Source organism: Saccopteryx bilineata, chromosome 3, assembly GCF_036850765.1.
Source record: "Saccopteryx bilineata isolate mSacBil1 chromosome 3, mSacBil1_pri_phased_curated, whole genome shotgun sequence".
In the NCBI taxonomy this organism is placed as follows: domain Eukaryota; kingdom Metazoa; phylum Chordata; class Mammalia; order Chiroptera; family Emballonuridae; genus Saccopteryx; species Saccopteryx bilineata.
This window is the reverse complement of record NC_089492.1, coordinates 273,223,418-273,250,406: the sequence shown is the minus strand read 5'-3', so window position 1 is coordinate 273,250,406 and position 26,989 is coordinate 273,223,418. Positions and strand designations below refer to the sequence as shown.

The 26,989-nt window shown below is 42.7% G+C and overlaps 2 protein-coding genes across 3 annotated transcripts in view; one reads left to right on the top strand and one right to left on the bottom strand.

Moving 5' to 3' along the window:
* The first annotated feature begins 5,394 nt into the window (after nt 1-5,394).
* WDTC1 (WD and tetratricopeptide repeats 1) overlaps nt 5,395-26,989 on the top strand; it is a 64,654-nt gene continuing 43,059 nt past the window's right edge. Inside the window, exons 1-3 of one of the 2 annotated variants that reach the window (XM_066269959.1) lie at nt 5,395-5,595; nt 22,916-23,063; nt 24,508-24,591. In XM_066269959.1, coding sequence (XP_066126056.1) covers nt 23,016-23,063; nt 24,508-24,591 — 132 coding nt within the window. In that variant the 5' untranslated portion in view covers nt 5,395-5,595; nt 22,916-23,015. Of the gene's footprint in view, nt 5,827-22,915; nt 23,064-24,507; nt 24,592-26,989 lie in introns of both variants that reach the window. The other variant, XM_066269958.1, reaches the window with a different exon arrangement.
* LOC136329172 (large ribosomal subunit protein mL39-like) lies at nt 17,239-18,427 on the bottom strand. The gene is given in 2 exon segments (XM_066265119.1): nt 17,239-18,246; nt 18,353-18,427. Coding segments are annotated over 2 exon segments (1,008 nt in total). The 5' UTR covers nt 18,417-18,427; the 3' UTR covers nt 17,239-17,302.

The window sequence follows — 26,989 nt, the reverse complement described above, 5'->3', positions numbered from 1 at the left end:
TAGAGCATCAGCCTGGTGTGTGTAAGTCCCAGATTTAATTTCCGGTCAGGGCATACAGGAGAAGTGACCATCTGCTTCTCCACCCCCTCCTTTTCCCCCTTCTCTCTCTTTCTTTCTCTTCTTCTCCCATAGCCATGGTTCAAATGGTTCAAGCAAGTTGGTCCCAGGCACTGAGGATGGCTCCATGGCCTCACCTCAGGCGCTAAAATAGCTCAGTTGCCAAGCAATGGAGCAGTGGCACCAGATGGGCAGAGCATCACTAGGTAGAGGACTTGCTGGTTGGATCCTGATAGGGTGCATGCAGGAGTCTGTCTCTCTGCCTCTCCACCTCTCACTTAATGAAAAAATATATCTATCCTAACATTTAATTCATTTTATAGTGTTTCATTATACAAACAAACCATAATTCACCTATTTTCCTATGGGACGGTTTGCTTGTTTTGACTTTTTTCACTATTTGAACACGGTTGGAAGTAGAATCCTTGCCCATGGCTCGCTCCTTAGGCTCATGTGCAACAGTTCCTCTATGATATTAGAAATAGAATTTCTGGGTTGTAAAATCTGAGCATCTTAAATTTTAGATTGAATATGCCCCCTTTTGGTGTCTAATCAGGAGATGAAAATGGTGATATCAATGACTACCTCTGCAGAGCTGTACAGTTGGGGTATCATTTGATATTCTTAGGAGAAAAAGAGGAGCTATGTTCATTGCCACCAAAAGAAAACACACCTAATTTGAGTAACAGCATTAAAGTTTTTTTAAATTGATTTTTAGAGAGACAAGAAAGGAGAGAGAGAGAGAAAGACAACAAATTTGCTGTTTTATTTATTTATGCATTCATTGGTTTCTTTCTTTCTCTCTCTCTCTCTCTCTCTCTTTCTTTCTTTCTGTTTTAATGTTTAGAGCAGCCTTTATTCACAATTGCCAAAAGTTGGAAGCCACCAAGATGTCCTTCAGTAGGTGAATGAATAAAAGAACTATGGCACATACATATTATACATGCTAAAAAGAAATGAGCTATAAAGCCATGAAAAGACACAGAGGAATCTTAAATATTATATATATTACTAATATGAAAGAAGCCAATCTGTATGATCCCAACTATATAATATTCTGGAAACAGTTCTGGAGACAGTAAAAAAAGTAGTGGTGCCACAGGTTGGGGGTGCAGGATGAATAGGCAGAGCACAGCGGAGTTTTAAAGGTAGTGAAAATATTCTGTATGATAGTATAATGATGTTATGTCATTATACATTTGTCCAAATCTATAGACTGTATTATTGTTTAATTCTTGTGTGTGCCTTGACTGGGAATCCAACTTGCAATCTTGGCATATCAGGATGATGTTCTAACCAATTAAGCTAACAGGGCAGGAAAAAAGCCTTATTTGAATAATCTTTTTTTGCTTCCAAAAGCCAAATCAGAGATTATTGGTATTGGTCACTTAATTAAATATCTACATAATACAATAACTGCTTCTAGAGTATCCTAGATAGATGATTGAACATCCTAAACCTGAATATTACCGAAGACAGACAGCTCACAACCTCCCAAAGTAACCCAGCTCTATTGGTTAGAAAGTTCTCTCTTAAATTAATCTGAAAACAGCTATGGTTGGGAAGGCTGTTTGATTCTGAACTTAACCCTCCTGTGAGTCTCTATGAGAATAATACCTAACTCATAAGGTGGGTGTGAAGATCAAATGAGTTAGTGCGTGTTTGAATGTCTACTATGTGGGTGCATAGATACATGTATGCACACATATATGTCATATATGCATAATTTATTCATATATGTAGAAAAGAGAAAGAGTGTTCATGAGAGAATAAACAAACTCCTGGTAGAAAATGCTCAATAAATAGTAGTTGCAGTTATTATTAGTATTTTTCTTCCTGTCATCCACTCCCTACCAAAAAAAGTTCACTCTGACAACAAATATTTACTGAGTGTCTGCTTTATGCCAAAGAGTGTGCTAGAAGTCACAGAAATCTCATCCACACTTCTCTGTGGATCTTTCTAAGATCCTCTGTGAGAATGCCAGCACAGAATAAGGGTTTAAATGGGGGTTATAATTTCAAATAATCTGAGTTTATATCCCAACTATACCACTTCCAGCTATGTGATTGGTGAGATTATTACTTAATTCACTAATAAGCACTTATCTCCCATAGTAAATATTCAATAACTGTTAGCTAGTGTTCAGTTTAATTGACCAGTGACCATACCCGGGTTTCAGCCTGAACCTAGGGAGCTATGGATAGATGATCTCAAAGCTTTCTTCTAGTCCCAAAGTTTATGGTTTGTTATATTCAGTGGGACATATGTGGGGGAAAGATCAGGAGGAATGACCCACGACATTTTCAGGAGAAAGGCATTTCATAAAGCTAATTTCATAAGGGTAGGTTCTAACTTCTCCAAATAGGGAGAAACCACCTTTTGGAAAATACAGACTAATTTATAATCTTTTTTAAATCAAATCATTTTAATCAAGTTAATGGTAAGCAGTGAAAAGGCAACATGAAAAGCTTCGTGTTTTACATGTTTAAATTGTTCTTCGTGTGGTGGTTACCAAGGGTGGGGGGGGAGGGAGGACATGGGAGGGAGGGAGGGAGAGTTAGGGGGAGGGGGAGGGGCACAGAGAACTAGATAGAGGGTGACGGAGGACAATCTGACTTTGGGCGAGGGGTTTGCAACATAATTTGATGACAAAATAACCTAGACATGTTTTCTTTGAATATATGTACCCTGATTTATTAATGTCATCCCATTACCATTAATAAAAATTTATTAAAAAAAAAAAAATTGTTCTTCATTGTCTTTATTTGTAAGGTGTTGAAGGGGGGACTCGCTCCTGAGTCTTCTCAGGTACTATTGTTCTGGAATGCTCTCGCATTTATCGTATAATTTGTCCAAATAAATTTATGAGCAGTTGGTGGTTTTGTAATTAGAGGATCGTCAGGTACACAGTGAAGCCAAGTGTTTTTGCCATTCATTTCAGTAGTGTATATAATTCATCACTGACGGCCAAAAAACTGTTTGTTGTCTTCATAGTATTTGTTTCCATGTTTGTCTTCCCTGACTAATGTATCAACCCTCGCATCATGTGCTCTGAAGAGAATTCATAGATAGCTCCAGAGGCCGCCCTGGCTGCTGACCTGCTGTAGCCGGTGCTTCAGGACCTGCAGAAACTCCATCTTGTCCCGCAGCCTAGCTCCCAGCTGTGCCTTTCAAAATGCACCAGGAAGGCCCTGGCTGGTTAGCTCCGTGGATTAAAGCGTCATAGTGAAACAGAAAGCGACAGATGAATGCACAACTTAGTGGAACAACAAATGTTGTTATTTTATATATTTTTTAAGATTTTATTTATTCATTTTAGAGAGCGGCCGAGAGAGAGAAGGGGGGAGGAGCAGGAAGCATCAACTCCCATACATGCCTTGACCAGGCAAGCCCGGGGTTTTGAACTGGCAATCTCAGCGTTCCAGGTGAACGCTTTTACCCACTGCACCACCGCAGGTCAGGCGGAACAACAAATGAATGCTTCTCTCTCTCTCTCTCTCTAATCAATCAATCAATACATTTTAAAAGCACACCAGGAGGAAGTGAACACTCAGCTGCAGGGAGACTAATTCATACTTGATGTGAGCAGCAAAAGGAAAAAAAAAACAAACAAGCAAGTCATAGAATGACAATCATGATACAAGCACTACAAATACTGAATATGTACAGTCATGAGCCACATAATGATGCTTTGGTCAACAATGGACCCCATACATGACAGTGGTCCCATGAGATTATATGGGGCTGAAAAATTCCTGTTGCCTAGTGTGGTTGTAGCCACAGTATATTTGTAGCACAGCTCATTACTCATGAGTTTGTGGTGATGCTGGTGTAAACTAATGTACTGTGCTGCCAATCATATTAAAAGTATAGGACATACAGTTAGGTACAGTACACAATACTTGATAATGATAAAAAACAATTGTCACAGGTTTATGTATTTACTATACTGTACTTTTTATTATTATTTAAGAGTGTACTCTTTCTATTTGTAAAAAAAAAGATTTGCTGTAAAACAGAATGTCATATTGCTCTGGTAGTAGCAGCCTCATACATCTCATGTTTACCATGTCTCTTGATTTATTTATTTTCTCTTGTGCTTGATTTGTATAGTAACGTGCTGTACAGGCTTGTAGCCTAGGTGCAATAGGCTATACTAATTAGGTTTGTGATGTTTGAACAACAACAAAATCAGCTAATGACACATTTCTCAATAAATATCCCTATCATTAAGTATGGCATGATTGTATATTCTGTCCTTCCTGAGGCTGGGCTCTGCTTGGCTCTCACTAGAAGGACAGGTAGTGTTCAAAAACTTGGACTCTGGAGTCAGGCAGATCTAGGTTTGAATCTCTACTTGGTTCCTAATCAGCTATGTGACCCAGGGCAAGTTGCTTTTAACTTTTCTATGACTCAACTTCATCTTCTGCAAAACACAGATAACAATAGTATCTGTCTAAGGAAATGTACTCAATACAGAGCTGACATAGTAAATGCTCAATAAAAGTAAAGTATTGTTATTATCCGACAAATGGCACCCTATGAGTGAGTTTCCATTCTCAGAAGATGACACTCTTCTTTTTTCTAATTTGAGGCTCCTCATGGGTGGGGCCTGGTCTCTGCCTTCAGAAAGAAGTTAAGCATAATGTCCCCCTTGTCACCTTGGGAACTTCCTAAAAGGAGGTAAAAAGGCTGGAACTGCTTCTCTTCATCTGAGGTGGGAACAGCAGTGCCTCCAACAGTCTCAGATGTTATCTTGTCTCTCCCATCAGCCTGAGGGTTCCCAGAGAAAGTGTGGCTGGCTCCCCTCCAGGCCACTCCGTATAGAACTGATTGCCTTTTATTCTCTCCCTTCAGTCCCGGGAGACAGGAGTGAGGAATGTGCAGCCTCCTAGAGTAAGATGGGATATGCTGAGCCTGGCTCTGGGGAACCCTGGGGCCCTAGCCTGAGGGTCTCACAATTCTGGGGCTCTGAAGAAGTCATGAGGAGGCTCTTAGGAGACTGTGTTGGGCTCTGGAGGGCAATGGGTGACTGTGACGTTTCTCCCAGAAAAGGCGTGAGGGTGCATTTTACGCGGATGTAGGGTGGGAGGTGCGTCTGGGTAACTAATGGTAACTGGGTGGGGTGGGTGGGGTGGGCCTACTCTGCGGGAGCTCTTCGATAGAGAAAAACTACGACTCCCAGGATGCCGCAGGGCTTAGTCCCGCTTTCCCGCCCTCTCACTGGCTGCCGGTCGGACGAGCGGCAAAGCGGATTGGTCGCGGCGGTGCGGGACTCCCCCACTAGCAGGTTAGTAGGCGCCGCCGGCAGCAGACGTTGACCGGGTGCGAGTGGTGGGAGAACCTGGCTCGCCATTCTGGAAACGGCCGGGCGTTCTCTCCGTAGCGTAGTGGCCGGTTGTGAGGCGCGCGGCGGGGGCGGAGACTGCGTGGCGCAGGCGCGGTGCTGGGCTTCTCCTGGGTCCCCAGACAGCTGGAGGAGATAAACAGAGAAGGAGGAGGGAGGGGAGTGCGTGTGTGAGAGCGCGCGAGGGAATGTGAGTGTGTCTGAGCGCGGGTGTGAGACGGTGCGCAGGGGCGGGCGGAGGCGCTGTCCGGCCCCGGCCAGGCGCCGGGCGGAGAGCATGGGAAGGGGCTAGAGCTGCCTGGGCACCCCAAGTCCCCTCCCCGGGATCCGCGCCCCCCCTCCCGGGAGAGGGGCTGGGCCCCCAGACGGACATGGGCTCCTGAAGTTGTGCCGCAGCCGGTCCTGGGAAGAGGCCTGACAGGTACGGGTAGCCGCCGCCCCCTGCCCTCCGCGGGCGCGGAGGCGAGGACTGGCAGCCCCGGCACACGGGCCGCTCGCTGTGGGCCGGCCCCAGCCCTGCCGGCCCGGGGGCCTGCGCTCGCCCACCTCGGAGCTTCGGGGTGTCCCGAGACGGGTTCAGGCCTCGCTGGGACGGAGGGCAGAGTGGGCCGGGGGCGGGGTGGGCACGGAGGGCTGGCGGGGACGTCGGGGAAGGCTCTGGGAGTCCGGGGAGGCTCTGCCGTGGGAGAGGTGAAAGTTGTCCTATCCCGGGACTTTTTTGCGGAGTTTTTGTTTGACATCTGATCTGGCGCGTGTCTCAGGAAGAAAGGGGCAGGTGGAAATGCCGATAGGGCAACATTTACTTGATCTGTTCTCTTAGTTTCCTTCTCTCTCCTTCTTTCTCTCTCTCCTTTCTTTCTCTCTCTTATTTTTTCTCTGTCTCCTTTCTCTCTCTCTCTCTCTCTCTTTCTGTGTGTGTGTGTGTGTGTGTGTGTGTGTGTGTCTCCGTGTGTCCGTCCGTGTCCAGGCTTCTGGCAGCCACAGATGTCTTCAGTGGCCCATCCTGGCACCAAACTGAACTCTGCCAAGGTATTTCCACCAGGCGACTGTATCGCCGGTACAAAGGGCCTTTACTCAGGACGGGGCTATTCAGTAGTCACTTCAAAGAATAAGTGGTGTGAAGTAGAAGGGAGACTGAGAACCTGCAGGATCCAATTCTTGTTACTGAAGGCTGCAGTGGGACGCCCCCTTACCAGCCAGGTTGAATTTGCTTAGTGCCCTCTGGCCCTCCTCTGCAGGTGTACTACCAGGGTCTTTAGAAAAGAGGTATAGGAACTTACGACTAATGCCTAACAACCTCATTTGACTATTTCCCTCAAAGTCCTTCTGTGACTTTCTTTAGCTTCCTGTGGTAGTGGTGGAACAACTTTAAAGTTTTTGTCTCAAGTTTGTGAGTTTAGAAGTCTGGCAGGGTTGCTGGAGCTTCCCCATTCTTCCCAAGGAAGGGGTCGATGATCAGGGTAAAGTGACAGGTGTTTTCCTTTTAACGAAGCCTGAAAGTTTTAACAAGAAGACTATTTCTGAGGGCACATCTTGACTTAGAGACGTTATGAAATCCCCATCCTAGAGCACAGGTATTCCCAGTGGCCTGCACTGAGCTGTTCTGTACCTTACAGTCCTTCTTGAGTGGTCAGCCTCTGTTCACTAGGTGAAGGAACACCTTAAGGCTATTTCTGGTTTGAGGTCTGGCTTATTCTCCGTGTAATTCTTATATTTTTAAAAAGATTGAGTTGATATTGGCTCTTGATAGATCCTCTATGACAGACCAGGGAGTAACTATTAGGGCTCTTTTGGGCTGAGTCTGGACTAATAAAGAATTTCTTCATTGCAGATGGTTGTGTTTCATTGGGAGGTGGGAAATGACCTTTTCTGTCATAGTTTGTGATCAGGTTGCTTTAATTCTGGGATCCTGCCATCCTTTTTTCTTTTGACTTGTTTGGGGGCACTTATGTTCAAGTCACATCTCAATTTGTAGTAGCTGTGCTTTGAGTCAGCGTTGCAGAATAATTAAACATCAATCCATATTTCTGCCTAGGACTCCTTTCCTTGGGTTACTGAAGGAAAGAGAATATGTGTAGATTATGGTGATGGTATTAACGTTTATGATTTCAGTCTTAAGTTTTAGAATTTCACACAGCTGACAATTTTTCTAGCTGGAAGGAACTCAGTATTGACTCATGAGACATCCTGTGTAGGGTATTTTCACACCCCTGAACTTCGAGGTCTTGAAGGATACAACTGAAAATCCCCACTAAACATCTGTGGATCTTGAGGGGCCATCTACTGGGAAGACCCAGAACTGTGACTGACTTTATTTTCTTCTCTCCTTTTTGAATTAGGAAATGTGGCCCACATGTGGAGTCCTGGGTTTCAGAGAGGAAGTAATAGACAACATATAATATGGTGATATTTACCTTTTCTTATGGCCACTGTTTTAATGATACATACTACTATTTCCTTTCCTCTTCCATCCTCACCTTTCCAGATTTTCCACTGCATCCTTGGGCTGCCATTGCCGATGGTCCACATAATATCTTCTCAGGCAGCTCTTCAAAAACCTAAGCCCTGGCGGTTGCCATCAGAAACCAATCCTTTGGTGTTATGACTGATATACTTTGAGAGATATATACTATATGGCATACATTCTAAAAAGTGGCTGCTATATGTTGGATTCTGTCATAAGTAGCGTTCTTACTTTTTTTTAGAGAGAGAGAAAGACAGAGATGAGAAGCATTGACTCAGAGTTGCATTACTTTAGTTGTTCATTGATTGCTTTTTCATACATGCCTTGACTGGGGCGGCTCCAGCTGAGCCAGTGACTGTTTGCTCAAGCCAGCAACCATGGGGTCATGTGTATGACCCTATGCTCAAGCTGGTGACCTTGGAGTTTCAAACTTAGGTCCTCAGCATCCCAGGTTGACGCTTTATGCACTGTGCCACCACCTGGTCAGTCCTTAATTATCTAATTTAACCCTCATACCCTGTGAAGTGAAAATCATTTTCTGTATTTTATATATATATGAAGATACAGGTTCAGAGATGTTAAATAACTTGCTTAAGGTCACATAGACAGTAAAGGAAAGGATCATAATTCAAACCCAGACTCTGGCCAGTTGGTTTAGTGGTAGAGTGTTGGCCCAGGTTCAATTCCCAGTTAAAGCACACAGGAGAAGTGACCATCTGCTTCTCTACCCCTCCCCCTCCCCGTTCTCTCTCCTTCTCTCCTCCAGTCCCCTCCCCCTCCCACAGCCATGGCTCAACTGGTTTGAGTACACCACCCTAGACACTAAGGATGGCTCCCTGGAGCCTCTGCATCAGTCACTAAAAATAGCTCAGTTGCAAGCGTGGCACCAGATGGGCAGAGCATTGGCCTCAGACAGGGGTTGCTGTTGTATCCCAGTTGGGGCACATGCAGGAGTCTGTCTTTCTATCTCCCCTCCTCTCACTTGGAAAAGAAGGGGAGAAAAAGAATTCAAACCCAGATCTGTCTCTTCTGGGACTCTGACCCATGAGGAAGAATTGAAAGGACCAAAGCTAAGAGCCTGGGGAAACATGATACAAATACTTGAAGAACTGTCATGTGGAAAGGGAACTGGACTTTCTCTGTGTGATTCTGGAAGGCAGCACTAAGATCAAAGGATGGAAATTCCGCCTGACCAGGCAGTGGCGCAGTGGATAGAGTGTCGGACTGGGATGCGGAAGGATCCAGGTTCGAGACCCCGAGGTCACCAGCTTGAGCGTGGGCTCATCTGGTTTGAGCAAAAGCTCACTAGCTTGGATCCAAGGTTGCTGGCTCGAGCAAGGGGTCACTCGGTCTGCTGAAGGCCCACGGTCAAGGCACATATGAGAAAGCAATCAATGAACAACTAAGGCAGGGGTCCCCAAACTACGGCCCGCGGGCCACATGCGGCCCCCTGAGGCCATTTTTCCGGCCCCGCCGCACTTCTGGAAGGGCACCTCTTTCATTGGTGGTCAGTGAGAGGAGCATAGTTCCCATTGAAATATTGGTCAGTTTGTTGATTTAAATTTACGTGTTCTTTATTTTAAATATTGTATTTGTTCCCATTTTGTTTTTTTACTTTAAAATAAGATATGTGCAGTGTGCATAGGAATTTGTTCATAGTTTTTTTTATAGTCCGGCCCTCCAACGGTCTGAGGGACAGTGAACTGGCTCCCTGTGTAAAAAGTTTGGGGACCCCTGAACTAAGGTGTCGCAACGCGCAACGAAAAGCTGATGATTGATGCTTCTCATCTCATCTTCGTTCCTGTTCGTCTGTCCCTGTCTATCCCTCTCTCTGACTCTGTCTCTGTAAAAAAAAAAATTAAATTAAAAAAAAAAAAAGGATGGAAATTCCAAAAGGGAAGACAGCTTGATAGGAGAGAATTTGGCTTTCCAAAAACAAAATGGGCTGCTTTGTGAGGGAGTGAGTTGCCCATTATTGGAAGTGTTCAAGCAGAGGCTTTGTCACTTCTTATCAAGGATGTGGTAAAGGAGTTCTTACTTATGTAGGTAATTGGACCAAGTGACATTTTTAGTATTTTAAACTCTATTTTGTCAAAATTATATCCAAATACTGGCCCTGGATGGTTGGCTCAGTGGTAGAGCATTGGCCCACCGTGTGGAAGTCCCAGATTCCATTCCCAGTCAGGGCACACAAAAAAAGGAACTATCTACTTCTCCACTCCTCCCCCTTCTCCCTCCCTCCCATTCTCCCCTTCTCTCTTTTCCCGCAGCCAAGGCTTGATTGGAGCAAGTTGGCCCTGGGCGCTGAGGATGGCTCCATGGCCTTGCCTCAGGTGTTAAAATAGCTTGGTTGCTGAACAACAGGCCCCAGATGGGCAGTTCATCACCTGGTAGGGGACTTACCAGGTAGATCCTAGCTGGGCCTCATGCAGGAGTCTGTCTCTCTGCTTCCCCACCTCTCAATTAAAATTTTTTTTAATTATATCAAAATCCTGTCATTTTGATCAGTAAAAAACTAACATGCATGTAATACTTTATGCCAGGCACTTGCTAGACACTTTCCCTATAATATCTCATTTAATTCTCAGAAATCCCCTAGGAGGTAGGTATTATCATTATTTTACTTTACAAATGAGGAAACAGAGGTTCCAGAAAGTTTAAAAATATGATGGAGGTTACATAGCTAGTATTAGTAGGGCTGATTTTGAGCCTATGTCTGTACTTTCTTAGCTTTGTGACCTAGGGTAAATCACATGTCCTCTCTGAGCTACAGTTTTCTCTGTGAAATGAGACTTGTGACAGTACCCACTTTACAATGGGTTTTTGAAGACTAAATGATGTACGCTTTTCACCAGACCTCACTGCTTGCTCTCAAGAGTCCAGGCTTGGGAGTTAAGGGGTACCACTTTGATTACTTCAGGGTAAATTCAGACCTGACTGAAACCCTGAGAGTTCTAGGGTTCATTCTTTGTGCTGTTAGTAACAGCTGCTGACTCCTCAAAGGGCTTTGTGGCATTAGTGACTAATACCTTAAAAACTTGAGGCCTGAATCAGAGGAAAATTCAGCCAACAGGTTGGAAATAGGAGGCAGTGCAAGAGGCCTTGTACAAAGAAAATTCTCACCCTACTATAGAGTCAGATTCAGGGATCACTGTTTGCATTTCTGTGTTTAATGTCTTATTTTGGGATGAACAAGGTCACAACTGCTAGAGCTATGACAGAGCTAGATGCCAAGAATAATAGCCCTTAATCTTCCCTGTAGCCATCTGGAGAAGTATTAACCCCGTTTTGTGGGGTTGGATGGACAGAACAGGATCAGACCTTGCCTAGGTAGCTATATAGAGGCTCTCTGGAGGCAGTGTTAGGATCAGGACCTTAGTAGAATTTTGCCCTTGTTCATAACCTCCAGATTCTGTTTTCAGAAAGCATAAAACTGCTTATCACCGAACTTTTTAGAGAGCCTTTCTCAGAATGGGAGTCAGGCATTTCTGGTAAGGTAACTTCATCAGTTGAGACTTGAGTGTTCCTTCTTGAGTCAGACATCTGTATGTTACAGTTACAACTGAATTAGAAGGAAGCATTTCCCAATTGATTGGCTTAGTTTTCCTTGACAATTAGAAGGAAGCATTTCCCAATTGATTGGCTTAGTTTTCCTTGACCTTTCTGCTAGGAGTAAAGTTAGAGGGTAAAACTTCAAAGGCTTTCTTATGAGAAGTGCTTTGAATCATGGCAGCATTCAGAAAGATGCAAGCTAGCTTGACCAGGCGGTGGCACAGTGGATAGAGAATTGGACTGTGATGCGGAAGACAGAGATTCAAAACCCCGAGGTTGCTAGCTCATCTGGCTTGAGCATGGGCTCCCCAGCTTGAGCGTGGGGTCACTGGCTCAAACATGGGATCATAGCTGTGACCCCATGGTCGCTGGCTTGAGCCCAGGGTCGCTGGCTTGAGCAAGGAGTCACTGGCTCTGCTGTAGTCCACTGGTCAAGGCACATATGAGAAAGCAATCACTGAACAACTAAGGAGCTGCAATGAAGAATTGATGCTTCTCATTTCTCTCTATTCCTGTCTGCCCCTCTCTCTGTCTCTCTGTCTCTGTTAAAGAAAGAGAGAGAGAAAGAAAGAAAGAGAGAGAGAGAAAGAAAGAAAGAAAGAAAGAAAGAAAGAAAGAGAAAGAAAGAAAGAAAGAAAAAAAGAAAGAAAGAAGCTAAAGGCAAAATTCGAGACTTCAGATGCTCTTAAATACAGTGAGACATCAGCCCTGACCTGTGGTGGCGCAGTGGGATAAAGTGTCGACCTGGAATGCTGAGGTCACCAGTTCGAAACCCTGGGCTTGCCTGGTCAGGGCACATACGGGAGTTGATGCTTCTTGCTCCTCCCCCCCTTCTCTCTGTCTCTGTCTCTCTCCTCTTTAAAATGAATAAATTAAAAAAAAAAAAAAAGATTTAAATACAGCGAGAGAGGACAGCATTTTCAAAATACACTCTTTTTTCTCTTTCTGTTCCCTACCTCTATCATAAAGTAATTGTGGCCCTAGCAGAGGGCAGGTAAATTAGGTATGATCACTGAAAAGCAAACTTCTGAAAACATGAAGGAAATTAATTTCACAAAGTTCAAATGGCAAGACAGAACCTGTACAGGCAGAGAAGACATCAAGGTTAGTTTTCATCCAGAGTATCCCACAAAGTGAAAGATTTCTTAGGATGGACTTCTAAAGAGAAAGCTTCAGCCAGCCCCATATGGACTCGTTTGAGCCTGAAGCCCCAAAGATGGCAAAGAACTTTTCCAAAGATGCTTTGTTGATAAGCCTGTCTTATCAAACACCTTTTTCAGATGCTGTTCTTGTGCCATCTTAATCCTTGACCCCGAAATGCACTCTTTGAATTTGTTAGAGTCAAGGTGATTGTGATTCCTTAGCTTAACGCTAATGAATAGTAGGAGGCAAAATTTCTTTTATGCAAGACTGTTTGGTCATGGTCTGATTACAGATAGTAATAGTGATTTTTTCATGGCCAACAGTGTGGGTCCTACAATTAAACTATCTAGTTTGACTCTCCGTTTAATGACTCTAACTTTGGGCAAATGAACTTCTCTATCCCTCAGATCCTTCATCTGTAAAATGAGGATAAAATTACCTGTCTTGTTGAGTTGTTATGAGTACTCATTTGATAACACTTGTAAATGCTTAGAATGGTCAATAAATATCTACCAAGCTCAGTAGCAGGTATTTCACATATATGGCTTTTTCATTCCCCATCACTCTGCAGAGATTGGCATCATCATCCTTGTTTTACAGATTACAAAACCAAGAATTGGAAAATACTGTCACACAGAAAGTAGGTGGCAGAACTGGGATTTGAACCTTAGGTCTGTCGGACTCTACAGCTCAACTCTTTTTATTTTATTATGCTAGTTCCAATGACCTTTATGCACTGGAAGTGCATTGTTTTTTTCTTTCCCATTGGATTGCTCCAATGGGAAAACCACCGCAAATAGAGTGAAAGGAAACTTGCATACATCTTTTGCATAATTCAGAGTGTTGAAAAGGGGTCAGTTGTCACTCCTTCTGGGGGCAACTTCCTGCAATGGGAGGTAGCATGTCCAGAGGAAAGAGAATACAGGTGACTTGGGTTCCACCTCCAGTCTCCTGCTATCTAGCAGTGTGTCCTCAGAATCATAGGATAATGGTATTGAAAGGGATTCTGTAGCTCATCACAGAGTCTGTCTCTTATTTTATAGATGGGGAACTAGGCTGACAGAGTGCAGTGCCTCACTGAGGGTCATACAAACAGAGGCCGAGCTTGTCCTCTAGCACAAGACTAGATCCCAAGCCGATACTTCTTCCTCAGTACTACACAGCATTGTGCTTCAGCTTTCCCTTGTTAAATGGGGATAATAATAGCTTTCAAGTCTTCTCACAGGATTGTTGTAAAGTTCAATTTAAAAGCATGAACAAAAGTACTCTGATAGGTTTAAAGCACTGTATGTATGTAAGATAACCATGCTGTTATTCATTCAGTAAGTATTTATTGGCAACTGTTAAGCCCACGTCACTCTTTGGAGACCTAGCAGCATCAATAGATGTATTAGCTGAAGAGCTGGCCTTCAGGATGCTTTTCGTCTTTTAAGAAAAGGATATAGTGTCAACCCAGCATGCCAAAAGTCACAGGTTCAACCCCAGGTCAGGGCACATATGAGAAGCAATCAATGAGTACACAACTAAATGGAACAACTAAGTAAAATGAGAGGAGTTGATGCTTCTCTCTCTCTGTCTGTCTCTCCCCTACTCTCTCTCTCCCTTCCTCACTTCTCTCACTCTCTCCCTTCCTCTCTCCTTCCTCCTACTCTCAAATCAATGGGAAAAAATTTTTTTTAAAAAGGAAAAGAAAGAGAAGCCGTATAAATAAGTACAGTTCAAGATGGGAGACAGACAAAGAAAGGAAGGAGTGAGGACTAATTTTTTTTTCTTTTTTAAAAATTTTTTATTGAGCCTGACCAGGTGGTGGCGCAGTGGATAGAGCATCGGACTGGGATGTAGAGGACCCAGGTTTGAGACCTCGAGGTCGCCAGCTTGAGCGTGGGCTCATCTGGGTTGAGCAAAGCTCACCAGCTTGGACCCAAGGTCGCTGGCTCAAGCAAGGTGTTACTTGGTCTGCTGAAGGCCTACGGTCAAGGCACATATGAGAAAGCAATCAATGAACTAAGGTGTCGCAACGAAAAACTGATGATTGATGCTTCTCATCTCTCCCCGTTCCTGTCTGTCTGCCCCTATCTGTCCCTCTCTCTGACTCTCTCTCTCTGTAAAAAAAAAATAATAATAATTATTGATTAATTAGAGAGAGAGAAACATTGATTTGTTGTTCCACTTATTTGTGCATTCATTGATTGATTCTTGTATGTGCCCTGACCAGAGATCGAACCCACAAACTTGGCATATTGGGATGACACTTTAACCAACTGAGATAGCCAGGGCTAAATTTTATTTTTGTAAGTTATGATTTATTTATTTATTTATTTTTCCTGAAGCTGGAAACAGGGAGAGACAGTCAGACAGACTCCCGCATGCGCCCGACCGGGATCCACCCGGCATACTCTGCCCACCAGGGGGCGATGCTCTGCCCATCCTGGGCGTCGCCATGTTGCAACCAGAGCCACTCTAGCGCCTGAGGCAGAGGCCACAGAGCCATCTCCAGTGCCCGGGCCATCTTTGCTCCAATGGAGCCTTGGCTGCGGGAGGGGAAGAGAGAGACAGAGAAGAAAGCGCGGCGGAGGGGTGGAGAAGCAAATGGGCGCTTCTCCTGTGTGCCCTGGCCGGGAATCGAACCCGGGTCCTCCGCACGCTAGGCCGACGCTCTACCGCTGAGCCAACCGGCCAGGGCTGTAAGTTGTGATTTTGAGATAGAGAAAAGAAGAAAGTGTTTGGGGACTTCTTTATAATTGAGATACAATTCACATATAGAAAAATCTAGCCTTTTAATGTATACAATTTTCAGTTTTTAATATATTCACAAAGTTATGTAGCTATCACCATTATCTAAATCAGAACAGTTCATCACCTGCCCCCAAAAGAAACCTGTACCGTTTAGCTTTCATCTTCCACTCCAATTACTCCCATCTTCTCCCTCAACCTGAGGCAGCCACTGATCCACTTTCTGACTCTGTGGCTTTTCCTATTCTTGATATTTAATATAAATGGATTCATAGAATATGTGTCCTTTTGTGAATGGCTTTTTTCACTTACCATAATGTTTTCAAGTTTCATCCATGTTATAACATGAATCAGAACTTAATTTCCTTTTATTACTGAATAATATTCCATTATATGGATATACCACATTTTATTTAACCATTGATGGACATTTGGGTTGTTTCCATTTTGGGGCTATTATAAACAATGCTGCAATGAACTTTCATGCACAAGTTTTCATGTGGACATGTTTTCATTTCCTTTGGATATATATCTAGGAGTGGAATTTCTGGTTCATGTGGTAACTATATGTTTAACTTTTTGAGACGAGGCTTTTTTTTTTTTTAAAGAGAAAGAGAGAAAGACAGGAAGAGAGATAGATGAGAAGCATCAATTCATAGTTGCAATACTTTAGTTGTTCATTGATTGCTTCTCATATGTGCCTTGACCGGGGCGCTCCAGCTGAGCCAGTGACCCCTTGCTCAAGCCAGTGACCTTGGGCTCAAGCTAGCAACCTTTGGGCTCAAGCTGGCAACCATGGGATCATGTCTATGATCCCACACTCAAGCCAGCGATCCTGTGCTCCAGCTGGTGAGCCTGTGCTCAAGCCAGCAACCTTCGAATTTCAAACCTGGGTCTTCAGCATTGCAGGTTGATGTTCTAGCCATGTGCCACCACCACTCAGGCAGAAGAGAAGGCTTTCTTAATTTTTTTCAATTGGAAGTAACACTGTCATTCACACTTAGTGAATTATCCAGTTATCCCATTAATTCTCACAACACTACTAAGGTAGGTACTATTATCTTTATATAACAAGTGAAGAAAAAGCCAGTGTTTTTTGAGCACTTACCACATGTCAGGTATTGTACTTTTTTACAATGTATCTCATTAGTGTTCTCAATAACCCTATAAGATATATATATATATTTTTTTGAAGATGTGATTAAGGAGCTTGAGTTGGCGAGATTATCCTAGACATCTGGATGTACTCAGTCTAATCACATGAGTTCTTTGCTAGCTGTGGTCAGGAGGAGACATGGCTGTGAAAGAGGAGAGATAGAAAGAGAGAGAAGGGGGGAGGAACAGGAAGCATCAACTCCTGTATGTGCCTTGACCAGGCAAGCCCAGGGTTTTGAACCAGCGACCTCAGCGTTCCAGGTCAATGCTTTAGCCACTGCACCACCACAGGCCAGGCGATAGATATTATTTTTTAAGTGAGAGGAGGGGAGATAGGGAGATAGACTCCTGTGTGCACGCTGACTGGGATCCACGCAGTAACCCCTGTCTGGGGCCTATGCTTAAACCAACCAAGCTGTCCTCAGTATCTGAGGCCAATGCTTGAACCAATCAAGCCACTGGCTGCAAGAGAGGAAGAGAGAGAGAAGGGGGAGAGGGAGGGGAAGAGAAGCATATGGTCACTTCTCATGTGTTCCCTGACCAGGGATCAAACGCAGGACATCTGCACGCTGGGTCAACGTTCTATCCACTGAGCTAACCAGCCAGGGCTAGAGGTAGATAGTATTACATATACCTACATATAATAACCTACCTTGGTTTTTTAACCAAGGTAAGTTAAAAAAACGAAAACCAGGAACTTAAAGCTCAATTGTTTTGTCCAGGATCACACAAACTAGTGTGCAGTAGAGCCAGATTCAAACTCGGATTTCTTTAGTCCATAGTTGGTTTTTTTTTTTTTTACATCAAAACTTTTATTATTTACTGTACATGTTTAAATTTTAAGAAGTTACTAGGTAGATGCACTGCCCTCTGTAGGTTTAGTTTGATCTTCAGTTACCAATTTCCGAGACCTTTCCAACAGCTTATCCCATATTGTAAAATGTGCTCTTAAGTGAACTGGTAGAGAGATACCCTGGAATCTCCGTACAAGACTTGAATGGGTGGTTTGAAGGTTGTGAACCACTGACACTTCATATTGGAAACAAATACTTGTTCTTGGAATAAGAGGGCCTTCGGTCACATCAATGAAGTCACCAAACCTGTGCAGCCTGACTATTCTCTTAGGGCTCTGAGATGCCTTCTCTTCTATAATATCTATTTTATACTTGTTGTGTTGAAATATTTCTAATGCCACTTTTGCACCAACTTCCAGAGTTTCAAATGGAAGATCTTTATAAATTAAAACATGAGCATCTTTTGTGAAAGAATGTAGATTCTCTTTTGTTGGCATCCACTCATCAAGTCTCTTATCCAAAATAACATCATAGCAGAAGGCTCCAGCAATTACAGGAACTTCTGGAGCTCTGACCAAACTGACCATGTATTCATCTTTGAACACCCTCTCAATCACACAGCCCATCATCATGGCACACGAACGTCAATAAGCCTTATTAACTTCGCCTGGATCAGGATCTTTAAAAGTAAGAAATTTAATATCACAGGACTTGGTCAAAGGCTTATACATGTCCCATGGCTGTCCATCCACAAGAGCCAGAATAGACTTCCTGCAGTACCACTCACTTAAATGCATGGCACAACTAAAAGGAGTTGAAACGTTTTTATTCATCACAAACACAGTGCCAGGGTCAGTTTTCCCAACGAGTTTCACTTCGATCTTCTCTGTTCGGGGTGTTAGAGACAGCTGTCTGTGTTTCTCTTTATTAAAGAGATCGTTCTGCATGTCTATCAGTTCGGTCAGGGACAGCCGAGAAGCGGGCGATGTTGCTGTCCATCCATTAAAACGCCAACCGGTCCGATCCACGCCTTAACTTGAATTCCGCGCTTTCGGCACCGGTTCTCTGTTGCCCACTAACTTCCTCTGTCCGGATCCAGTCTGTGATCCAGCCAGCCTTGCCAACGGGGGCGGCCCACCAGAGCCGCAGTGCCCAGACCCCGGCGGCCATCGCCTCCGCCCGGGCCGCCGCGTGCAGGTCCATAGTTGGTTTTTAACAGCTATTTCTATATTATTATAAAAACAGTAAATGGAATACTTGGAAAAAACAGAGGAACAGAGAGAGAGAAAGAGAGAGAATCACCTGCTGTCCTACCAAAGAGCTAACATTTTTGGTGGGTATCCTGCTTGTTATATAGCATAGATTTGTCTACTTTTTGGTTGGTCTCTTTTCCCTCCAAGGCTAAGATGGCCATATATATGTCTTGAACCTAATTTTAAAAAATTTTATTTATTGATTTTACAGAGAGAGGAGGCGGGGGAACGAGAAGTATCAACTCATATTTGCTTCACTTTAGTTGTTCATTGATTGTCCTATGTACCTTGACTGGGGAAGCCCAGAGTTTTGAACTGGCGACCTCAGCACTTCAGGTCAATGCTATATCCACTGCGCCACAACAGGTCAGGCTTGAACCTAGTTTTTTAAACTATATATGGTTATGGTTGTCCATTTTGTTAATCAGTCTTCCATGTTTTTAATGACTTTATAATAGGAAAGATTTTTTTAAAGGACTTTATTAGAGAGAATTCCAAATATATACAAAGTAAACAGAATAATAAACCCCTATACACCTACCATCCTATTTCAATAACTGTTAATATTCTGCCATTCTTGTTTGCTCTCAACCTGCCCTGCTTTCTACCCATCCCCTTCCATGTTTTAGGTAAAATTCACAAACCGTAAAAGGCAGTGATCTTGATTATACAATTTTGACAAATGGATATACCCGTGTAACCATACTCCCATCAATATATAGAACCCCTCTGTTATCCTGGAAGGTTTTCAGGTGTCCTTTCCTTGTCAGTTTCCATGCCTCCAAGTAAGACTTCTGATTTTTTTTTTTTAACTACAGTTTTGCCTGTTCTAGAACTTCATAGAAATGGAATCATACTGTATGTACTTTTTAATGTCTGGCTTCTATTGCTCAGCAACAGAATGAATCTATGAGATTCATTCATATTTTTGCCTGTGTTAGTAGTTCCTTTTTTAATATAATCATTTTACTGGGATATAATTCACATATGATACAATTCAACTATTTAAAGTGTGTAATTCAGTGGTTTTTAGTATACTCACAGGTATGTACAACAATTACCATGGTCAATTTTAGAACATATAGATCACCTCAAAAAGAAATCCTGAACTGCAATGAAATACCACTTCATACCTACTAGGATGGGTATAATTTTTTTTTTTTTAAAGTGCTGGTGAGGATGTGGAGAAATTAGAACCCTGTACATTGCTTGTGAGATTGTAAAATGGTTCAGCTGCAGTGGAAACCAGTTTGGCCATTCCTCAAAAAATTAAACATAGAATTGTCATATGACCCAGCCATTGCACTCCTTGGTATATGCCCAAAAGAATTGAAAACAGGTATTCAGACAGATACTTGTACAGGAATATTCATGGCAGCATTGTTTGCAATAGCCAGGGGATGAGTGGATTAATACAATGTGGCATAGCAATACTAACTCAGCCATAAGATTAAAATGAAGTGCTGATACATGCTACAACATGGATTAACTTCAAAACATTATGCTAAGTGAAAGAAGCTGGACACAAAAGGTCACATATTATAGTATCACATTCATATGAAAAGCCTAGAATAGGTAAATCCATAGATACAGAAAACAAATTGGCCCTGGCTGGGTACTCAACTGGTTAGAGCATTATCCCAATATGCCAACATTGTGGTTTTGATTCCTTGGTCAGGGCACATACAAGAATCAACCAATGGATGCATAAATAGGTGGAGCAACAAATCAGTGTCTCTCTCAAATCAATCAATAATAAAACTTTTAAATAAATAATCCATACTTAGAAGTATTTTCAGTTGTGCTTGTCTGCCTATAACAGTTGTGAAAAGGCACTGAATTCTTTCCTTGAGAGGGGAAGTGGGCTGTGCCCCAGAGTAAGCTGTATGCCAGTATGATATCATTTCTTCTCAGGATGGGAACAGAAATGTTCACCAAAATGCCCACTGAGTTATTAAATTTGATGTTTTGTTTTTGAAACCTTTGCATACTAGTCTAATGTTATTTTAAAATTCCAGTTTTCTCTTTTTACCGTTTACCTGCATTATAGTGGGTTTTTTGCTTATGTGTCTCTGTTTTTCCTTCTATTGTTCCTTTCAGTATTTCAAAGCCACACACCAATATTAGTTTCAGTCCCTGACCCTTGATTTTTTGCTGTCTTAGTATAGGTACCATGTCTTTCTTCTCTCTCTGTATTCTCCCATGTGTAGTGCAGTGCTTGATACTTGGTAAATTCTCAGTTAATCTTTTAAGAAAATTAATGAGTGAGCAGTGACAATTTTATTTTTGACAGAGACAGAGTCAGAGAGAGGAACAGATGGGGACAGATTGACAGGAAGGGAGAGAGATGAGAAGCATCAGTTCTTCGTTGCAGCATCTTAGTTGTTCATTGATTACTTTCTCATATGTGCCTTGACCGGGAGCTACAGCAGAGCGAGTAACCCCTTGCTCAAGTCAGTGATCTTGGGCTGCAAGCCAGCGACCTTTGGGCTCAAGCCAGTGACCATGGGGTCATGTCTATGATCCCACACTTGAGCCAGCAACCCCACACTCAAGCCGGCAACCTCGGGGTTTCAAACCTGGGTCCTCCGCGTCCCAGTCTGACACTCTGTCCATTGTGCCACTGCCTGATCAGGCAGCACTGACAGTTTAGTTGGCTCTTTTGGTGGATTCTCATAGTGATCTTTACTCTAAGAAATTACATACCGTAGTGGTTAAGAGTGTGCGTACAATTCTGGGTTTGAGTTCTTGTTCTGGCTCCAGTTTATTAGCTGTGTGGCATTGTGAAAATTGTTTCAGGTCTTTTACTCTACTTTGTCATCTGTAAAATGATAGTAATAACATCTACCTTACAAGCTTTTTGAGCTACTCTTCATCTATGGCCTTGGCACTCGTTATCTCTCCTGAGAAGGGTCCTACCCTAGTTCTTTGCAACTTCTTGTCATTCATATTTCGGCTTAAATGTCATCTTCTCAGAGAGCTTATCTATATTGGGCAGGATTTGTAGTTGTAAATAACAGAAACCAACTCTGGTTGATTATTGAAAGAATATTAGGGAAACTCACAGAATATTATGGAAGGCCACAAAGCCAGGCTTGAAGAATGGGCTAGAACAAGGGAAACTGGGTAGGAGCCAGGACACATAGTCAAAGTCATTCACAGAACCAGTTCATGAGATCACTTATACCACCACCACCAGCTGACAGGACCAGCATAGCCATTATAGCTCTCCCTTACTGCCGGCATGGACTGTCTGTGTCCTCTGATGTTTTTGTTTAAATTTTTTTAATTTATTGATTTTTTTTTTATAAGAGGCAGAGAGAGAGAGAGAGAATGACAGAACGGGAGAGAGATGGGAAACATCAATTCTTTGTTGTGATTCCTTAGTTCATTGATTGCTTTTTCATATGTGCCTTGACCTGGGAGCTCTAGCATAGCAAGTGACCCTTTGCTCAAGCCAGCAACCTTTGGGCTCAAGCCAGCGACCATGGGGTCATGTCTGTGATCCCACACTCAAGCTGGTGACCCTGCATTCAAGCTGGTGAGCCCACACTCAAGCTGGATGAACCTATGCTCAAGCCGGTTGAACCCACACTCAATCCAGCGACGTTGGGGCTTCAAACCTGGGTCCTCAGAATCCTAGGCTGACACTCTATCCACTGCATCACCACCTGGTCAGGCATAAAAGCGAAATTTTTTTGCTTTTACAAAATTTGTGCTGAATATGCTTGGGTATGGAACTTTTTTATTTCTAGTATTTTGTGCTTTCTTATAAATGATCAGAAATGAGATTACTAGATCTTTCTAGCCATCAGAGTTATAAAGCAGGAACAGGTTGCTTCAAGAGGTCATAAGATTAAAAAGTGTACTCATCAGGATATTGAAGAGGGATTCTTTATCGAATTGGATCTTGGACATCGCCCATTACATCTCCTATTCACTCTTTGTTTCTGTGACTGTGTTAGAGAGTTGTGTGTTCTGTCTCTGATACTGATTTGGTTTTGGTGAGAGCCAAGCTGAGGATCAGGGATTTGAAGCATGATTAAAAGTTTTAGACTGGTTGCCACAGATGTATACTGAGCAAGTGAAACTTGACATCTTTCTTGCTGTATACCTTTTTCTTATTTTCAAGATATGCTTCTTTCTTCATACTCATATCCAACTCTCCATTTTCTGGTAAAGCATACATGACTTATTCAGTGTTTATTTCAATACTTTCTGTGGCTGTGAGTCATTCCCCCTCCCCCCATGCCTTTCACCCTACAGAGGTTCTTCAACACTGTGGAGCAGGGCCATCCCACCATGTCATAAATCACAGGCTTCACTGAGTAGGCTGGTAGGCTGTTTTAGGGTTTAAATAGGGGCTTTGAAACCACCTTATTTTATCCTCCAAGGTTTGATGATTTTTCCCCCCAGGTAATTAAATGTGTGTCGTGTGGACCTGGGTTTTGCTGGAATGCTCAAGGGTCCTGAAGATCTTTATATAGCTTCCTTCTGTTGAATCCATTAAGAGAAGATGGCAAAAGTCAACATAACTAGAGACCTCATCCGCAGGCAGATCAAGGTAAGCAGCCCAGAACCAGAGCATGAAGTCCCTTGTTGCCCACAGGTTCAGTTTACAGCCAAAGAAACTGAGGTCTAGAGTTGGTGACTTGCCTAAAATCACATAGCTAATTAGTGACAGACTCTGGACTAGAATCAATGTCTCTTAGCTCCCATATTCTTTTACTCAAGAACATGAAATTCATGGAGACTCCTCTGTCCAAGTGCTTGTACCTGGGCCGCTGAGATTAATGGAGGCTGGTGTGAGAGGGGAGCCATCAGTATGCTGTGCATGCACGTGTGCATTCGTGTACGTGCATGTGTATGTGGGGGTGGGGGCTTGCAGCAGAAGTAAATGTAGCTTCTTCATGTTGCTCCAGCTGCTAAGTTGAACATATAATAGAACCTGGGAGAGTCTTGGTCCCGGTTCAGCCTAGACTCTTCTCTTCTTTGAGGGCCTCCTGTACCAAAGCCTGCAGGATGTCCTCTGCAGGATGTTCAAGAGAAGACACTCCAGTACTGTGAGATGAATGGATGACCGAGCAATCAAGTTCATTTAGTGAGGTAGCCCAGGGAAACCCTCAGTAAAGGAGCTCAGGGGTTTGATAGAAGAGATTCAACCAAGACATGATGTGCTTCTCTAGTAAGAACCCTATGCTATGGTCAGGAGCTTAATCTCACCACTGCCCTAATTAACTACCTGAGCAACTTTAGTTATTTTGCCTCCCTGTGCCTCAGTTTTCTGTTGTTAAATGATAATAATGTCTGTCTGCCCGCAGGCTAATCTTGAGGATGCAATTCAAAAGAACATGAGAAAGTTCTTTGAAAAGGTTAAATTTTAAAAAGAATTCAAAATCTTTTTTTTAAAAAAAGTGGTATATAGCACAAGCTGTGGTCACCACCCAGAGGGATTGAGTGTGTGCCTTTATGTGAGCCGTGTACTTTGTGCGCGGTAGTTTGTGTTTCATATCTTTTTCTTCTCATCCCTGAATCTTTTTGGAGTTTGGTCAGTTTGTGAGGGTTTTTTTTGTGATTTAATTAGACTGGTGGCCCTCAAGGGCAAGGACCATTTCCTAGAGGCACAGGATCAGAGTTGGAGGGACCGTGCAAGTTATTTTTTCTCTTTACATATCTCACACAACATGTGTCCTAAGGAAGATGCCCACCCTCTCCAACCTAATATGGAAACATTCCCTATTTATTATTTCCAATTTTTTTCTTTGTTTTTTTTAATTCTTGCATTTTATTTTTATATTTTTGTAACCCAGCAAGCACAATTTAGTTCTTATGTACTCTCTCCTATTATTCTCTAATCCCTGCCCTAGGATAGTGCAAGCTCCCACAAGCTGATTTCTTGTATTTTTTAACTCCTGTGGTGCCCAGCACGGTGCTGGATCTATAATAGGTATGTAGTAAATCATGTTGAATTAAATCAATGAACCCATGCCTTTGTTTCTGTCCCCCAGGAGCGTGGTGCCCTGAGCTTCGAGCGGCGCTACCATGTCACTGACCCCTTTATCAGACGGCTAGGCCTGGAAGCAGAGCTGCAGGTAAGGTCCAGTTTGCTTCCCTTGATACAGATGGCTGGCTCTCCTTTCTTTGCCTGCAGAGAATCCTCTTGGCATTGTTCAAGTTGTTCAAATCATAAACAAGTTTTTCTCTGCAGCTCATATCTAAAAGTTACCTCTCCTTTCCAGCAGTTTTATTAGGTAGGTAAATCTGAATCAAGATTAGTTATTTACATGGTTACACAGAAATTATTTTTGGGTCATGTTATGTGCTTGGAAAAAAATGTTGAATTGTATACCACTGTTTTTAATCTGTTGGCTTAGGACAATAATGATTCTTACCTTTATACAGGAATTTAGAGTTTACAGAGTGTTTTCATATACACAAACACATACACATACACACACACACACACATACATGCTTAGTCTCTAAGAAATGCTGTGGAGAGGTAGAGGGGGAATAGGTATTACCAAAATAAAAATGCAAGTTTAGAAACGCCAAGTACCTTGTCTGTATTGTCTTTTTCAGTCCAGAAGTTCCACTTTTTCGTTGTGTCTGACAGCGACACTCCATAATGTTAGTTCCATTCCCTTTTCTTCCTCAGGATCATGTTTTGAATCCAACTTATAACTGTCTTTTCCAGCTTAGTGTTATCTGCAGGTCAAGTAAGAATTCTCTTTGGTTCCTTTAGGTTAGTGTTTGTAAGTGATTGTGTTGGTCTTAGAAAAAGGCTAACAAGAAATTTATTGAATGTTAACAGTGTTATCTCAAGCCTGACCAGTGGTGGCGCAGTAGATAGAGCATCAACCTGGGACACTGAGGTCTCAGATTCGAAACCCGAGGTCACTGGCTTGAGCACGGGCTCATCCGGCTTGAGCGCAGGCTCACCAGCTTGAGCATGGGATCACAGACATGACCCCATGGTTGCTGGCTTAAGCCCAAAAGTCACTGGCTTGAGCCCAAGGTTGCTGGCTTGAGCAAGGGGTCACTGGCTTGGCTGGAGCCCCGGGTCAAGGCATGTATGAGAAGCAATCAATGAAAAACTAAAGTACCACAACTACGACTTGATGCTTCTCATCTCTCTCCCTTCCTTTGTGTCTTTCTCACTAAAAACAAAAACAAACAAAAACACCCACAATGTTATCTCAAGGTAGTGAGATTATAGATGATTATTATTACTTTCTTTTAATTATGCTATTTTATTTATTGTAAACTATAACTATACTAACAGTAATATGGAAAAGGTAAGTAATAACTTCTTAGTCCCCCCTCCATAATGCAATTACTATTAGCATTTCATATACTTTGTTTTATCTCCTGCATATTTTTACATCAAATTTTTAAGTTAACATAAACTAATTCTTTTCTCCACATTGCCAAGTAATTGTCACAACTTTACTTAACTTTATTTTCTGCTTATAGGAGTAATAAATGTCATAGTATAAAATATGCACTAGATAGAAAAAATGTAGAGAAGAAAACAAAATCACTTTTAATTCTACTATCTAGAGATAAACATTGTTAACATTCATTGTACTACTTTTGTGTATTATGAAGCAGAATACTGGTTAAGAGATGGGCACTGGATGCCTGACCTATAGTGGGGCAGTGGGTAAAAGCATTGACCTGGAATGCTGAGGTTGCCGGTTCAAGATCCTGGGCTTGCCTGGTCAAGGCACATGCAGGAAGTAACTACTATGAGTTGATGCTTCCCGCTCCTTGCCCCCCTTCCCACCATTCTCTCTCTCTCTCTCTCTCCTCTCTAAAATCAATAAACAATTTTTTCTTGACAGAGTAAGAGAGAGGGATAGATAGGGACAGACAGACAGACAGGAAGGGAGAGGGATGAGAAGCATAAATTCTTCGTTGTGGTTCCTTAGTTGTGCCTTGACCGGGGGGCTACAGCAGACCAAGTAACCCCTTGCTCAAGTCAGCGACACTGGGCTCAAGCTGGTGAGCTTTGCTCAAAACAGATGAGCCCATGCTCAAGCTGGCGACCTCAGGGTCTTGAACCTGGGTCCTCCACATCCCAGTCCGATGTTCTATCCACTGTGCCACCACTTGGTCAGGCAATAAATAAAAATTAAAAAAAAAAAAAGAGCATTGGAGCTTCATAAATTTAGTTTTAAGACCTATCTTCTCCAATACTATATAGCCTTGTGCAGGTTACCCCTAGTTTCCTGATTGATAAAATAGAGCAATAACTGAAAATTGTTGTGTTGATTAAATTAGGAAGTTTGTGTGAAGCACTTAACACACTGCCTGAATCAGAGAGGCTAATGCAATAAGACAGCAACTATGAGTCAGGTCTTCTAGGTTTTCTCCATACTGAAAAATGGAGCTTGCACTGTTTACATAGTTTAATAAAACCATTTATACCTTTATATTATCATTGTTTTCCCATATTTCTAAAAATTACTTAAGAACATAATTTTTA